The sequence below is a fragment of the Hemibagrus wyckioides genome, linkage group LG08 (assembly GCF_019097595.1).
Source record: "Hemibagrus wyckioides isolate EC202008001 linkage group LG08, SWU_Hwy_1.0, whole genome shotgun sequence".
Lineage (NCBI taxonomy): Eukaryota > Metazoa > Chordata > Actinopteri > Siluriformes > Bagridae > Hemibagrus > Hemibagrus wyckioides.
In genome coordinates this window covers 13673077-13691147 of record NC_080717.1, presented here as the reverse complement: position 1 = coordinate 13691147, position 18071 = coordinate 13673077, and the positions used below count along the sequence as shown (strand labels likewise).

General features: G+C 42.1%; 1 protein-coding gene across 12 annotated transcripts in view; it reads left to right on the top strand.

Annotated features, from left to right (window-relative positions):
• The window catches only part of drp2 (dystrophin related protein 2), a 171416-nt gene that overhangs the window by 128216 nt on the left and 25129 nt on the right, over window positions 1–18071 (top strand). For 10 of the 12 annotated variants that reach the window (XM_058396900.1, XM_058396894.1, XM_058396899.1 and 7 more), the window contains 5 exons: window positions 10520–10585; window positions 12204–12347; window positions 13256–13502; window positions 14009–14123; window positions 14235–14341. In XM_058396900.1, coding sequence (XP_058252883.1) covers window positions 10520–10585; window positions 12204–12347; window positions 13256–13502; window positions 14009–14123; window positions 14235–14329 — 667 coding nt within the window. In that variant the 3' untranslated portion in view covers window positions 14330–14341. Of the gene's footprint in view, window positions 1–10519; window positions 10586–12203; window positions 12348–13255; window positions 13503–14008; window positions 14124–14234; window positions 14342–18071 lie in introns of those variants that run through there. The other 2 variants (XM_058396904.1, XM_058396903.1) reach the window with 2 other exon arrangements.

Genomic DNA, 18071 nt, shown 5'->3' with positions numbered 1-18071 from the left:
ATATAATAGGCAGCAAGTGAACATTTTGTCCTTAAAGTTGATGCAGTTAGAAGCAGGAAAAATGGGTAAGTGTAAGGATTTGAGGGAGTTTGACAAGGGCCAAATTTTGATGGCTAGACAATTGGATCAGAGCATCTCCAAAACTGCAGCTCCTGTGGGGTGTTCCCGGTCTGCAGTGGTCAGTATCTATCAAAAGTGGTCCAAGGAAGAAACAGTGGTTAAAGCTGGCTTGTGTGGTCCGAACCAACAGATGAGCTACTCTTGCTCAAATTGCTGAAAAAGTTATTGGAGCATTGGAAGAAGGTGGCCTGGTCTGATGAATCCCGTTTTCTTTTACATCACGTCAGTGGCTGGTTTGTGTGTGTTGCTTACCAGGGGAACACATGGCACCAGGATGCACTGTGGGAAGAAGGCAAGCCGGCGGAGGCAGTGTCATGCTTTGGGCAATGTTCTGCTGGGAAACCTTGAGTTCTGCCATCCAAGTGGATGTTACTTTGACATGTACCACCTACCTAAGCAATGTTGCAGATTATGTACACACTTTCATGGAAACGGTATTCCCTGATGGCTGTGGCCTCTTGCAGCAGGATAATGCATCATGCCTCAAAGCAAAAATGGTTCAGGAATGGTTTGATGAGCACAACAATGTGTTTGAGGTGTTTACTTGGTGTTTACTTATAAGGAGAGAGAGAATGTTTTAAATGAGATTACATAATTTATTCTCTTAAAAGAGAAGTTTACTTCCAGAACAAAAATTTACAAATAATTTACTTACCCCTTGTCATCAAAGATGTTCATGACTTTCTTTCTTCAGTCATAAAGAAATTATGTTTTTTGAGGAAAACATTTAAGGATTTTTCTCTTTATAGTGGACTTCTATGTTGCCCTCAAGTTTGAACTTCCAAAATGCAGTTTAAAATCAGCTTCAAAGGGGTCTAAATGATCCCAGCCCAGGAAGAAGGGTCTTATCTAGTGAAACAAATGGTTGTTTTCTTAGAAAAATAAAAAATTGTATACTTTTTTAACCACAAAAGCTCATCTTACAGCTCTGGGAAGAGCGTCTGTGATGCTACGTACTATGTAATCACATCGGAAGGTTGCAGATCAGGTCCAAGGACTGATTTGCGATGATAATCCTGAAGGGTGCATATCTTGTCAGAGCACAGGAGACTCCCCAGGTTTACTTTTGGGGTGAAGCATACCAGTGTTGGGTTCTCCTTTTAGGCCTAGTCTTATTGTTCACCCCACAGACTGCATGGAGGCTGCTATGTAGTTACTGTTCATCGCTAGTGGAGTTTGTGACTGTTAGATGCAGACCTTTTTATTTACCCCGGGAATTCACCACCACTTTCATTATCGGAGTGTACATTCCATCCAGCGCTAATGCTAAAGAGGCTCTGTGTGAACTCTACAGAGCTATTAGCGAGCTGCAGAATGCTCACCCCAACGGACTGTTTATCATCGCCGGAGATTTCAATCATGCAAATCTCAGAACAGTGCTCCCTAAATTCCATCAACATGTGGACTTTGCTATGAGAGGGGCGAACATGCTGGATGTTGTTTACACAAACATTCCCAGCGCGTATCATGCGGCGCCCCACCCCCACCTCGGCTACTCAGACCACATCTCTGTTATGTTGATTCCAGCATCCAGACCACTTGTCAGATGCTCTAAACCGGTTCTGAAACAGGTTAAAACCTGGCCAGCAGGAGCTGGTCTTCAGCTCTTCAGGACTGCTCTTCAGGACTGTTTCGAGTGCACTGACTGGGACATGTTTAGGGAGGCTGCAACCAACGGCGACTCTATTGACTTGGAGGAGTACACGGCATCAGTGTCTGGCTACATCGGGGAAGTGCATCGATGACATGACCGTCTCCAAGTCCATCACCATACGCTCCAACCAGAAGCCGTGGATGACCGCAAAGGTGTGTGCACTGCTAAGAGAGGCAAAGCGTGCACACTTCCAGAGAATTCAGCTTCAAAGGGGTCTAAATGATCCCAGCCCAGGAAGAAGGGTCTTATCTAGTGAAACAAATGGTTGTTTTCTTAGAAAAATAAAAAATTGTATACTTTTTTAACCACAAAAGCTCATCTTACAGCTCTGGGAAGAGCGTCTGTGATGCTACGTACTATGTAATCACATCGGAAGGTTGCAGATCAGGTCCAAGGACTGATTTGCGATGATAATCCTGAAGGGTGCATATCTTGTCAGAGCACAGGAGACTCCCCAGGTTTACTTTTGGGGTGAAGCATACCAGTGTTGGGTTCTCCTTTTAGGCCTAGTCTTATTGTTCACCCCACAGACTGCATGGAGGCTGCTATGTAGTTACTGTTCATCGCTAGTGGAGTTTGTGACTGTTACACCCCCACCTCGGCTACTCAGACCACATCTCTGTTATGTTGATTCCAGCATCCAGACCACTTGTCAGATGCTCTAAACCGGTTCTGAAACAGGTTAAAACCTGGCCAGCAGGAGCTGGTCTTCAGCTCTTCAGGACTGCTCTTCAGGACTGTTTCGAGTGCACTGACTGGGACATGTTTAGGGAGGCTGCAACCAACGGCGACTCTATTGACTTGGAGGAGTACACGGCATCAGTGTCTGGCTACATCGGGGAAGTGCATCGATGACATGACCGTCTCCAAGTCCATCACCATACGCTCCAACCAGAAGCCGTGGATGACCGCAAAGGTGTGTGCACTGCTAAGAGAGGCAAAGCGTGCACACTTCCAGAGAATTCATGGCCACTTCCAGTGTAGTGGTGACACTCGGCGCATGTGACAAGGCATCCAGTCCATCACCAACTACAGGCCAGCTCCACCTGCCTGTGACAGTGATGCCTCCCTTCCAGATGTGCTGAACAGCTTCTACACTCGGTTTGAGGCACGTAACGACGTGACAGCGAGGAAGACCATCCCTTCTTCAGAGGACGAGGTGCTCTGTCTCACCACGGCTGACATGAGGAAAACTCTATGCAGAGTTATCCCATGGAAAGCTGCTGGACGAGACAACATTCCTGGCAGAGTGCTCAGGGAATGTGCAGAACAGCTAGCAGATGTCTTCACAGACATCTTCAACAACTCCCTGAGCAGCGCCATCATCCCAACATGCCTAAAGTCTACCACCATCATCCCTGTGCCGAAGAAGTCTATGTCATCTATGTACTCAGTCCACCTCCCATCCTGACCACCTTCTACAGAGGGACCATCAAGAGCATCCTGAGCAGCTGCATCACTGCCTGGTTTGGGGATTGCACTGTCTCGGAACGCAAGACCCTTCAGCGTATATAGTGAGGACAGCTGAGATCATCATCAGAGTCTCTCTTCTCTCTATCACAGACATTTACTCCACACGCTGCATCCGCAAAGCTAACAGCATTGTGGATGATCCCACACACCCCTCACACACACTCTTCACCCTTCTGCCATCCGTTAAGAGGTACCGAAGCATTCGGACCCGCACAACCAGACTGTTAAACGGTTTCTTCCCTCAGGCAATCAGGCATCTCAAAAGAGAACTGAGCTGAGCAGGACACATGCACGCACACACACACACACACACACACACACACGTACAACCAAAATCTGATCTCAGAGGAGAACTGAACTGTGCTGGACATAGTCAGACACACACACACTAAATTGTCCTGTTTGCATGCACATGCCACTTTACATTTATATATATTTATATTAATCCTGTTTACATGTGTCGCTTTAATATCTGCAATCACTGTATACACTGTTCTTTGCACATTGTCTTGCTCATTGCACAAAGTCGGCCTATATGTTTTGACTGCACTGTCTTGTCTTGTCTTGTCTTCCTGTGCACTTCTGTTATATGTCTAGTTCTTAAAGACTGCACCTTAAGTATAGTTTAATTTTTTATCTCTGTTATAGCTTTGTTTGTCTGTGTCACTGTACTTTGTCTTTGTTATGTGCAGCACCTCTGGTCTAGGAGGAACGTTGTTTCACTTCACTGTGTACTGCATCTGCTATATATGGTTGAAGTGACAATAAAGCTTCTTTGACTTTGACTATGGCATCATTGCTCCCCAGGGCATCTATGTACTCAGTTATCCAGATGCTTGGCTGCCACTTCCTTTGACTGAGCCAAGATGAATCAAATCAGTCTGTCTCCCACTCTGGGGAATTCCGTTCTTTCTGCCGTAAAGGTCTGACTTTAAAATCTGACTAGGCCAGTGCCTCTCTGTCTCTCAGGCTTAGAGGGTGCTCGGCTCATGACTGTAGCGGCCAAAGCTACTCCTTTAGATCTGCTACACATGAGGCCATTTCAACTTTGACTCAGGAGAAAGGGGTTTTCATCCCCACAGACACCCTTTTCAAGGTCACAAGGGTTATGTGTCGCAAGCTTTGTATCCTTCTTGTGTGGACAGACCCCAGTTTCTCACCTTGAGTCCCACTCTTAGGGTGTGTCACCATCGCATACCTCCCTCTTGGGTTGGAGAGTGGTCCTAGATGGCTGTCCAGCCTATAGCATTTTGGAGGGCTTCTGTCTCTCTTGGCACACAGATTGCCTGAAGATGGGGGCTGTGTTTCTAGTGCTGAAACTCTTCCTCCCAAAGCTCAGGGGCTGCCTTTGGTGTTCCCTCCATCAATAATTATGGCGGTCTGCATTCACACCCTCTGTTCAGGTTGAAGCACCAGATCTTGCCCTGGGCAGATACCATATTTCTCTTGCTGAGAATTTACACTCCAGAGCACATCATCGGGAAGCAGGATTCCTGCTGAGGCAAGGCCTTTCTACAGGCCTTCTGCCCTTTGCCCCACGAATTCCATTTGATGAATGGAATGAGACTGCACCTGCTGTGCCCAGTTCAGGTTCTTGGGACTTACGAGCTCTAGGCATAAGTCCTCTCCCTTTTCGTCTTCTTTGCCAGCCGCAACAAAAGCAATCCGGTCTCCAAGCAGCATCTTGTGCTGGGTAGTGGTAGCTATCTCATAGGCCTATGAGGTGCTCTGTGTGGCTTCACCTCTAGAGATTACAGCTCACTCCACTAGGTGTATAGCCTTGTCCAGCACTCTGGTAAACAACTGGCTGTGTGTCTCAAATATTTGTAGTATAGGAGGCCCTACTGAGATTGGTGACTGGCTAACAGTGTTTGGAGCACCCAAACAACTCTGATCAAAAGTTTACATATCCTTGAATGTTTGGCCACATTATAAACACACAGTTTGACACACAGCGATTTAAATAGCTATAAAAGTGAAGTTTCCACACCTGTGATTAGTGTGATTGCGTAAGCATGCTACTAGTCCTAAACAATAATAGCTAGAAACATGGTTCCAACGCTAAAATGCTTAAGTGTGCTATTACTTTTCATGCTGAATTTATTTTAGATGAATTTTTAAATGCATTTTCACGGACTGCAGACCGCTACTGTGTGTGTGTGTGTGTGACATCAGCTAGAGTGAGGGTTTTTTTAAGGTCACATTGTCTTTAAACTGTTCCTACAGCTTGAATTCTTACTCTACAGACACATAAACTACCTTAAACTTTAACTGTGACTTTAGCTTGTATATTATTTGAGCATGTCTTGCAATAGTTTAAGCAACATATTGCTTTGCTTTTAGCAATCACACTCGCAATTCTTCTGGAAATGCAACATTCTAGTTGTAATTGTAATTAGTGTCTATGCATAAATAGTCAGTAAGTTTCTCAGCTTATGAGGTGATGCACTGACTTGGCTGGATCCTGCATCATGGGGAAGACAAAAGAACTGCCAATGAACCTGCGTAATAAGGTTGTTGAACTTTATAAAGCAGGAAAAGGATATAAAAAGATACAGTATCTTAACAAATATATTTGAAAATGCCAGTCAGAACTGAAAATAAGAGATTTTGTCAATAATAAGCCACAGTCAGGTAGACCAAAAAAGATTTCACCCACTACTGCCAGAAGAATTGTTGGAGACTCAAAGAAATACCCACAAACAACTCCAAGAAAAATACAGGCTGCTCGGGGAAAAAAGTGGTGTTATTTCAAGGACTATAATGTGGAGGTACTTGAAAACTAATGACCTGGCCGAGTTGCCAAGAAAAAGCCGTTACTGTGCCCATGCAACAAAAAGGCCTGCTTTCTGTATGCCAGACAGCACCTAGACAAGCCTCACAGCTTCTGGAGTCACTTGGAGTGATGAGACCAAAATTGAACTTTATAGTCACAACCCTAAACATTATATTTGGAGAGGAGTCAACAAGGCCTATGGTGAAGAGTACACCATCCCCACTGTAAAGCATGGTGGTGGATCTCTTATGTTTGGGGGCTGTGTGAGCTCCAGTGACATAGGGAAGTTAGTTGAAATTGATGGCAAGATGAATGTAGCATGTTATCAGAAAATAATGGCAGACAAATTGCATTCTACAGCATGAAAACTGCTCATGGCTGCTCATTTAAAGGACTGCATGCCATCATTGATGCTAAAGGGGTTAATACACAATATTAAGAACTAAAGGTTTGAACCGGGATTATTTCCTCATTTTCTTAATTGTCATGTTTTGTTTGATGATTCTGTTATGCCTTACTTATGAACTTGAGTCCTATAAGAAAAAATAAATTTGTTTTGCCTTCTCACTTATGTTTTCTTTCAAAACTGGTAGACATCTTGCAAATTCTCCCAAGGTAGGCAAACTTTTGAGCACAACTTTATATCTGTCAACTTTGTCTGATTGATAGATTAGTAGGCCATTTATTATTCATACACATACATACACATACTATCTCATGCCTTCAGCTATGTTTTATTACAAACTTAGAGACTATGAAGCCCTGTCTGTCTCTCTCTCTCTCCTAAGTGTGATTTTAGCCAATTAAAGAACAGAGTTCCTTGAGTTGCTCCTTGATCCTGCAAATGGCCATGGCATCTACTCTCATTAGAGACTTCTGATTTTTTGGAGCTGGGCTTGTATTTCTTGGTTATCAGGCCTACGTAAAGCCAACATTTTGCCAGATGCAGTTAAGCAAGACGTAAATATTTAGACTTGCATATAAGAAACACTGTTAATTCTAGAAGGAAATCAATAGCTCATCTTTTGACTAAAATAATTTAGTTATAGAAATATTTGTCATTATATTTGTCTGATGATCTCATTTGTTGTTACAAATTCATAAGTAGTGTGCTATAAGCAAATCCCCACCTCTATATTCCAAAATCTAGTGGAAAGCCTTCCTAGAAGAATTATTTTAGCAGCAAATAGGGTAATAAATCTGCAATAGGATGTTTAAAAAGCAGTGATGGCCAGGTGGCCACAAATGTTTGGTCAAACAGTGTAGTTCAATGACTCTTCCATTAGATTAGATTAGATTAGATTAGATAAAATTTCTATAGTGCAAAGATGCCAGGTGTATAGTAGTGAGGTAAAGTAAATATACACAGATATTACAGTGTATTATTGTGATCAGCTGTTCAGTAAAGAAACAGCCACAGATAAAAAGCTATTTCTGTCTGTTTCTGTGGGTACTAAAACACCTTCTGGATGGGAGAAGGGTGAATAGTCCATGATTCGGGTAAAAGTCGTCTTTGATAATGCCTTTCGCCCTCTACAGGCAGTGTTTATTGTAAATGCTATTGATGGAGGGTAGCTGAATGCCAATGATACGTTGGGCGGTTTTCAGCACCCACTGAAGGGCTTTACAGTCTGTAGCTGTGCAGTTGCTGTACCAGACTGAGATGCAGTTGGTAATAATGCTCTCAATGGTACAGAAATTAAAGTTCACAAGAATCTTGGAGCAGAGGTGGGCCTTTTTCGCTGTTGTGCCTTTTTAACCAGGAAGGAGGTGTTCATGAACCAGGTGAGGTCCTCTGAGATGTGGACCCTGAGGAACTTAAAGCTACACACTCAACAGCAGCTCTGTTGAAGTGAATGGGAGCATGAGCATGATTCCCAGCACATCTGAAGTCCAGGATGACCTCCTTTGTTTTCTTGGTGTTCAGTTCCAGGTTGCTGTCCCCACACCAAGTCACAAGGTGCTGGATCTCCTCCCTGTAAGCCGTAAGTCTCATCGTTACTTCTGATCAGGCCTATCACCGTGGTGTCATCTGCAAACTTGATAATGCTGTTAGAGGCATGTACAGGTATGCAGTCATGGGTGAAGAAGGAGTATAGGAGAGGGGACAATACACATCCTTGGGGAACTCCGGTGTTGAGGATGAGACTGGAGGATGTTAGGTTGTCCAGTCTGGCAGACTGTGGTTGGTGTGTGAGAAAGTCCAGAGTCCAATTGCAATTCCATAATTCAATCTTAATAAACTTGATGACAGTTAAGTTTTATGTTAGTCCAGTCATCCAATTTTGAAGTTTTTGTGTAGTTTATTTTTTCAAAGAAAATGCAATAATCTTACATTTCATCATATATTTTGAGCAGAATAATTGTTTAGTTTAGTTTTTTTGTGAGTGAAAGGGGGTAATTGCTGAACATTTATTATCTTTCATCACAAAAATTAGCTCTGATATTTAATACACTATGTATATACACAGTATATAAATCCCCTCTTAATTAATGAGGTCAGGTATTTTGGCTACACTCATTGCTAACAGGTGCATAAAAAGACATAGCCATTGCAGTCTTCACAGATAAACATTAATAGTTTAAGCAGTAATACGGGTCATACTGATGTTCAATTTGTGAAATTCTTGCCCTTCTAGAGCTGCTTTACTAAGTGCTATTATTCTGAAAATGAAGATCCTAGGAGCAACAACAGCTCAGCCGTGAAGCAATAGACCACGCAAATTCACAAAGCAGGGTAACCAAGTGCTGCAATGCATGGCATACAAAAATGCCCATAATCGGTTGCATCACTTAATACAGAGTTTCAAACAGCCTCTGGAAACTCTAGCAGAAGAATTATGTGACATCTGGTGACCTGGTACAGTCATAACAACCTGGAGCTTAATGCTGTGAAAACACTTTAGAAAGAACCTAACACTTATAGTTCTATGTGACTCCCCAATCAATACTGTGGACTCCTTTCATTTTCTGCTGGGAACCATCATCACCCAGGTTTTCAAGTGGGTGCTGCAAACTCTTTAATTTAAAAAGCGGACCAGAGGTTGTACTTCCTGCGGCAGCTAAAGAAACTACCAACGACAATGATGGTGCACTTCTACACCTCCACTGTTGAGTCCATACTCACCTCCTCCATCACCACTTGGTACGTTGCTGCCACTACTAGGGACAAAATAAACTGCAGTGTGACATTCACTATGCTGCAATTTGCCATCTCTTCAGGACCTGTACACATCCAGGACACTGAAGCAGGCAGTTAAGATTGTGGCTGACACCTTTCACCCTGGATACAATCTTTTTGAGGAACTCCCCTCCTGCAGAAGGCTGCGGTCCATCAAGACAAAAACCTCTTGCTACAAAAACAGTTTCTTTTCATCAGGAACTGGCCTTATCAAAAATATCCAGGACCCACTATGGTCTCTTATCCACCTACTTGAACATAACGTTCAACCCACTTTGTTTTGTTCATATGCGTTACATTACAGACAGCCGTACTGCACCTGCAGCTTCTTATCTTCCTACCTCAAACTGTGAGCATTTGCACTGGTCCACTAATGTACAGTTAATGTTTCATCTGCACTGCGTGTAGCATTTGCAATTTACCATTTGCTAAATTGTTGACTTTTTTTACATCCTTTTTTACATCCTATTATACAGTTAATGTTTTTTTTTTTTAATTTGGTTTGATTTTTATTTTAAAGTTTATTCTCATAGTTTTCATAGGTTCTGTATATTTATGCTTCCTTGCTTAATATTACTTTTACTATTAATATTACTATACTGTGCACCAATACACCAAGGCAAATTCCCTGTAAATGTAAAAGCCAAAGTACTTGGCAATAAAGGTGATTCTGATTCTGTTGGGAGCTTCATGGCCAAGCAGGTGCACTCTAAGATCAACTAAGATCACTATTGGCTGGAGCAGTTTTAAAGCATGCTGCCAATAGACTCTGTAGCAGTGAAAACCAATTCCCTGGAGTGATGACTCATGCTTAATTAACTGGCAGTTTAGTGGATGAATCTGGGTTTGGTGGATGCAAGGAGACCACTACCTACTGCATAGTGCCATGTTTTTCAAGGTTTGGGCTAGGCTCCTATTTTTTAGTTTTGAGTTTAATAATTTTCGAAGTGTATGATTTTGGAATGGAATGTCCTGCAAGCTCATATAGGTGTAACGATCAAGCCTCCACATATTGTTGGCCATATGGTGTTTTATGGTTAAGAGTAGTCATAGCAGACTATTCTAATCTCTAGGTCTTTCACTAGAAAGATTATTATAAGTAATTTCTCTAGAAAGATCATTATAAATAATTATAATTTTCATATTCTAGATCTGATGAATACTTGTAAATATTTAACATACAGATTGAATTTTATGTTTATTTAGTATGACTACTGAATGTGCTTTGTTTTGTGAAAGACCAATATGATCTCATAATTTACATCCCTTTGTGTCTATATCTGTTCTTTTCGTCATTTTCCTGCAAACTTTCTAGGCTGGCAGAAATGGAAAGCCAGAGCTGCTCCTTCTTCACTGACAGCCTCTCTCCTGATGAAAGTCTGTGAGTATTCTACCTGCACCAACCCCCACCCCCCCCCACCCCCCACCCCACCCCCCGGTTAACAATACACACACACAAACACACACACACACACACACACTGAAAGTTTTCATTAATGCCTTGTGTGTGTTTGTGTGTATGCATGGAACAGACTAGGCAGTCATACAAAAAATCAGATAGTGAAGATAATGAAAAGAACCCATGGCACATCTACTTTGCCATATAAAATTATAAAATTTTGTGATTTGTGAATAAGGTGTGTGGTTGTAGAAAAAGTAATCTAGAATGCGGCATTTTATTTGAATTTGTTTGAACCCACCCATTTTTCCATTGATCAATAATATTGGAACATGTGACTCCAAAACTATGCTATGCAAAACTGACTTTGTCTGTTCTGTATAATAGCCAATGATGTCTCTCTCATGTCTTAGTCTTTGGTCAGTATGTGTTTAAATGTGGCGAGGGCTTGATGTAAAAGTGGTATTATCAGCCCAGTGAATCAGTATGAGCAAAAACCTGAATAATTGCATGAATGTGTTATAATGTTTTGTAGTTACCACAGTAATTATCTTTGTGTGTGTTGGTCATAAACAATCAATATTTTTGGTTATCCTGCTTTTTTTTCTATTTATGGTACAGGTAGTGACATTTGTTTTGCACTAAAGCACTGACATTTGGCCTAAAATGTATATTGTATATTACATAATCCAGTAATAATTTTTATTATTAATTGTTAGTAGTAGTTGCAGCAGCAGGAGTAGTAGTGTTACTGTCATTGTTAAGTAATCTTTACTTGTTTTATATAAGAGACAAACACATGGCTCATGTATGTGCTTTTTTGGGTGCAAAATCATTATGCTGTTTGTTTCAAACAGACCATTGGCATTTCAACACAAAAGCTGATATAATTATGTTTTGGTCTGAATTAGGCTCAGAATTGTATTAAATCTTGTGAATAATAGGTGCAGGTGGCTCACTGTTGCAGTGTACAGATAATTAGGCAGAGCATTGCTGAGCTGACATGCTGATCATATAATGTGGTAGCATCTTAATTAATGGATTGTCATCAGTGTTTCAGTGTGGTCTTTTGGCATGTTAATTCTCAGCATTCTTTCATTTATTGTGTGTTTGTATATCTCTTTGTGGAAGTGTATATGATTTAGTATAATTAGTATGTATGTGTGCATGTTCTTCTCTGCACAGTGTATGTATCTAGTAGTGATGCATTTGTAAATGTTGCTTTTAGTCTCTCTGTGCATTGTCTGTGTGTTGTCTGCATATCAGGGTAGGGGTAGCTAGTGGTTAAGGTGTTGGACTACTGATCAGAAGGTTGTGAGTTTGAATCCCAGGACCACCAAGCTGCCCCTTAACCCTCAATTGTATAAAATGAGATATGTATGTATGTGTGCAATTCTATTGCCAAATTATGTCTCATGGTGCCCCCAGCAGATATATACATGTGAGGAAAAAAAAATACATTCTTCTAGAAAATTTAGAATCTTTGTTGAAATGTCAGAATGCTTGATGCTATCTTTAATATTAATCTGAAAGGCTGTTGAGTTAGTTGAACAAGGTGTTTCAGTTCAAGATGTGTTATCTCTTGTGCATGGCGGGTCAGGGATGAAGATCAATACCTCCTGCGTCATTCCAGCCCCACTCTGGAACATGACCATCCACCTGAGCCGCACTTTCTCTCCCATCTTGACTGCCAAAACAAAGAGGAACTGCAGCGAACACTTGCCCATCTGGAAAACGAGAACAGGTGAGGGTGCAAAAACACACACACACTACATACTATACATAGCACAGTCAGTGATTTCTTTATTTAATGTATTTAGCTACTTTGTTTTTTAAAGAAAGTTTTTTTTTAATTTCTTCTGCTTTCTTATTAGCTTTGTTAACTGGAAGTTATATACACAAGCTAAATGAGAGCATGGAGGCCTAAAATAAAGCCTTTTATAAAATACCAAAAACTGCGCTGAGCTAATTCAAGCCAGAATATAAAAGAAATCTACCATTTTTCATCCACTGTGCCCACTGGACTTATGTTCCAGTGGTTTGAATAAACTACTAGTGCTCTCTTACTTAAGACTCACATCTTGTAGAACATTTCACACCTACAAATAACAGCAGAAAGATGAATAACAGCATATAATACAACATATAATTACATATTTAACTACCATAAGCAATTATATTATATGAGTAAGTTCCCTTTTTTAATTATTAACCTCTGAACTTTGAGTAATAATTTACCAAATAATTGTTCAGTAAAGCATGCTTAATTACAAAGGCCGGCAACATAACTGCAAACTTTAGAAATCTGTATTTCATGCTGTTGTCCGTGGTTTCATTGTCCACGTGATGGCCGGATCTATTATAAGCCTATTAGTATTGCAATAATATTTAAAAGTGATATTTTTATAAGGCAGTGATATTTTTCAAAAATCAATTATAGGTACTCTAATCATTGTTAGCATTCTTAACTAACTTACTCCAGATTTTCTCTTTCAAGACCTCTATCTAAGCCAGGGGTCTCCAGCTTTTTTCCTCTGAGAGCTCCATTTAAATCACAATCTATATAAAGCACTCATAGAACTGTTACAACTTCTAATTATAAAACAAATTATAAAAACAAAGCTGGTGATAGTGATAGATAAGTATGTGCAGGATGCTACAGGGTGAATATCGGCGGCTGAAGTGGAAGCATGAGGAGGCTGCAGCAGCAACACCGCAGCTGGTGGAGGGCATCTCAGGCTTGGGCTTGCCTCTTGGACAGCAAGATGAGGAACTCCTGGCTGAGGCTCGAGTACTGAGGCAACACAAAAGTCGCCTGGAGACACGCATGCAGATACTGGAGGATCATAACAAGCAATTGGAGTCACAGCTCCATAGACTCAGAGAGCTACTGTTGCAGGTTTGGAAACATACATTTGAAGGATATTTGATCTCACATAGTACTGACTCAGAAGTAATGTCTCAGATGAAATAAAGGATAAGATGGCTGATAAAAATGTTAATGAGAAAGAGAGAAGAAAAAGGTGATTTACAGAGCCTTGAATAAAGAATATTTGTTGAACTCAGCATTGTAAAGACTGAATGTATAATTGTGAAGATTGAAGGCAGCTGGAAAGTAAGGAAAGTTTAAGGGTTCATTTGTGACAGATGAAAAGAATGCAATGAAAATCAGGACAATGAAAGGCAAAGAACTCCAGTACAGCTATGCAATGGTAAGTAAATGATAACACATATAAAAGCAAATATTGGAGAGGGTATTAGAGTCAGAGAAAGAGATATATTTAAGGATAAATAAGATGATTGACAAAGTAAATTATGACAAAATGAAGAAAAAATGTAGGCATTGCCAATGTAATGAATATAGTGCCCAAATAACACAATTCCCTATCATTGTGACCTTATTAGCCAAAAGATGACTCAGAAGCCAATGGATCAGCTCCATCTTCTCTGTCCTCGCCTGTGTCAGCAGTGCACCAGGGGGAGCCACTAAGCAAAGAGACCACAGACACTGAGGCTACAGGTTAAATCTAGAATTTATTGTGTTATTATTGTGTTAGACTTTGGTACAGCAAGAGATATAAAAATTCTAAAGTGTCGGTTTAGCTGTAGCCTGAAGGTGACTGCTTTACAGGTGAAGATTTGGAGCCAGAGCAGGACACAGTGCTACAGCTACAGCAGGTGATTGAGCAGCTGAGGAATGTCTTCCCATCTGAACCAGGCCAATAAGGAGGCACACAGGTTAGTGAGCAGTTTTGATAGCATTTGTAATACAATATTTATCTGTGTGGCACATGTTCTGTTTACTATTTACCAATAGATAGGCAATGATTTGAAATTTATGGCAAAATAGTCACGCAGTATGTACAGCAATAAAAACAAACCAGATACCATGTGTAAAGTAGTGTCAAATTAATCCCATATAAGCTGTCTTTACAGGAAAAAGTGTCCCAGTATTCCATTATGGTTATTGTTTTACTGGTTATTCTTGCACAAAAATGATTGTCATCATTTAACATAAGGGTCTAACCAACAACTGATTTTAACCAATGTCTAGCCAAACTCAACATTATTTTATGTTGTAATATTCATCCAGGTGAACTGCCTATTGACAATGTATGAGAAAGCACCGTTATTGTTGGATGCAATTGACTCTTAGAGCAATCACATGCAATGGCACATGCCCACATGGGAGCTGAGGACTAGGTTTGCCTGGCTTCTGTCGATCTCTATGGGTGGTGGAGGGGAGGTGGTAGAGCTGTCCATGTTGGGTTTAGGGAGGGAGGCGTGGAACTTTGGGATATGCAATATGTGGCTGGTAGCTGCAGGCGGTATGTCACATGGTTGATTTGGTGTAAAGTCTTGAATGGCCCAACATTTCAGGCTAAGCATTCTGCATGATACCTTGAGGTGGAGGTTTCTTGTGGAGAGCTAGGCCAGTTGTACTGGCTGATACTGCATTGCCCTCTGGAGCCATACATAGACACTCTCCCAGACTCCTCTACTCCACTGAAACCAGTTGTCAACAGCTGGAACACCGGGTGGCTCACCCAACCAGGGGAATAAGGGGGTTGATAGCTGAGGCCGCACTGGAATGGGATGAGGCCAGTGGATGACTGTGTAAGGGAGTTTTGTGCATACTCTACCCATGGAAGTAACTCACTCCACTGGTGTTGTTCCTGGCAGCAGTGGACCTGTAGGTAGTGGCCTAGTTCCTGATTTAGGTGTTCCGCCTGGCCATTGGATTGTGGGTGATAGCTGGACATTAGAATGACATTGATGACTTTTGCAGAAAGCCTTCCAGAAATGAACTGGACTGCTCAGTCTGACATGATGTCCTCAGGGAACTTGTAGGTGAAGAAATGCATTGTTGAACAATGCTTTCACCATCTCCATTGCCATAGCAAAGCCCTTGAGGGGGACCACTTTATAGACCTGGGAAAAATCGGTCCACCACGACCAGGATTGTGGTATAGCTATGGGTGGCCTGAGCTTGGGGTGGTGTGCACCTACTGCATGGTTCTCTGTCAGAGATCGGTGGGGATGTAGAGATGAGATGGTGGGCACTCAGGGGGTGGGGGCTCATAAGTCCCAGCATATAAGTTCTATGACCAGCAAGCCTGGTAGAATGGGTTCTGGCTTTTAGGTCTCTGCTGAATGGATCATGGTGGTGTGAGAGAGAAGATTGGTGTCAGGGTGGTGCAAAATGGGGGCTGTGGTGAACTGTTGTATTAGTTGTTCAAAGGCCTCTTTGGCAGCTTTAGACCAGATCAGCTTCCTAGGGTTACCATGTAGCAGTACCTAAAGTGGAGCAGCCATGAAGTTGTAAGCCCAGATGAAATGCTGGTAACATTTGGCTAAGCCAAGAAACTCCTTGACACTAGAGGGAACTGACCACTCTATGACTGCCTTGACTTTGCTTGAGTCCATTTTCACCCCTCGGCTACTGACAACATATCTGAGGAAAGTGACTGTATCTTAGTGTAATTCACATTTCTCTGCCTTGATGAAGAGTTGGTGTTGCAGCAGCCAAGATAGCACCAGGTGTTCTTGGGCAATATGGAGCTCCGGAGTTTTTGAGTAAATTAGACTGTCCATGTAAACAATCACACACACGTTAAACAAGTCCCTGAAAATTTTGTTTACAAAAGCTTGATATTTGATGGGAGCATTGGTCTGACCATACTGCATGACTATATATTCGCATTATATTCATGTTTAAACGTTGTCTTCTACTCATCACCCTCATGTATCCGTATGAGATTGTTTGAGATGAGGGCTAGAGGGACCAGTGGCAGTGTGTCAGGGTACCTGGTGGTGGAGTTTAGGCCTCATTAGTCTATGCAGAACCTGAGGCCACCGTCCTTCTTTTTTGATATGGATGGTGTTATGAAGGCTGTGGCCAGGGCTTTCTTGATGTAGCCCTTCATGGCTCAGCTCTCAGAGGATAGATCTTGTTAGGCATGTTAGGCCGGAGTTTGATTGCACAGTCCCATGGTCAGTGTAGAGCCAGTTTGGAGGCGTACTCCTTTGCTGAAGACCTCACTTGGTCCATGGTACTCTCATGGGACTGGACCACATGGGCCGGCTCTGGTCTCCCTCTACGGATGTGGGAAGCCTGATGTTTTTCTTGAAGCATTGGTGGACCAGTGTGAGAGTCCTTTGAGTTGCAATGAAATCTGCAGGGGAACCCGAGGATGATCTGGTTGGTGGTTGATGAGGTCATGAGCAGTACCAGTTCCTCAACTTGGAATAATCTAATCTAGAGAGTAATGGGGTGGTTGGTGAGGGATGTAGCTGTCCCTGCTGGGTTGGTCATCCACTACCATGATCTTCATCAGAATGGAGAATGGTACAGTGGGTAGGCTGGAGATCTTTAACCAGTTGGCATGGAATATGTTGACCAGACACCCAGAATCAATCAGGGTTGAGAGATGATGGTCTTAGTTAGCATAGCTAATATAAACCGGTAACTGAAGGCTCTAGAGGCAAGTGGAAAGACTCACCTTGTGGCCAGATTTTCTGGACATGTGGTGCAGCGGTGTCTGGCTTGGCCACAGTACAAGCAGACTTGAAGGCGGGGTTCCTACCTGGCTGCATGGGGTTGGGAGGTTTGGCATAGGCAAGGAGTGTGATGTGCAGCCAGGGTATTGGTTTCTTAGGAGGTTGTCCAGGAGGGTGATGCACTGAAAGAGTGTGGTGTCTTGGTCCCTATAAGCTAATTAATCCCTGAATATGGTCTTTAGAGCTACAGTACATCATTCCACCTGCTTGGGTCTAGAATTGTAATCAGCTGCTGACTGAATACCCTGCAGAGCTGTACAAACACGTCACAACCCCCCGCTGGGTACTCAAACACCTCCCGCATGAGCTGAAAGAAATAATAAAAGGAGGTTCATACCTGAGTGTTGGCATCCCATACTGCTGTCACCCAGTCGAGGGCTCTCCCAGTGAGCAGGGTCATTATGAAGGCACACTTAGTAGACTCCTCCTGGTAGACCTCAGGCTGATGGGAGAAAAAGATGTCACATTGGATTAAAAGTCCTTGCATTGGTCCTCTGACCTGTCAAATATTTCTGGTAGCGCCATCCAGAGAGGTTCTAGCCTGGACGCAGGAAGACCGCACTGAGCTTGAACCAGTTGGGTGTGGGTTTTATGAAACGTGGTGACCTGCTCCTGTTAGGCTGCAAGTGCTTTGCCCTGATCTGCCACAATGGCCTGGAGCTGAGTCATATTTGCTGGATTTATAACTGGCGAAGTATTCTGTAAGTAGGGATCAGAAGTAGCAGATGCTGAATCCATGTGTGAAGAGTTTATTGAAAATATAATCCAAACAGACAATCCAAAATGGCAGGCAAAACATGAAGTGGCAAGGCAGGTGAACAGTCCATAAACCAAAAATAAACACAATCAGCATAGTAAATGAAGACAATAAAACACCATCAAAAACTCAAAAAAAAAAAAAATACAA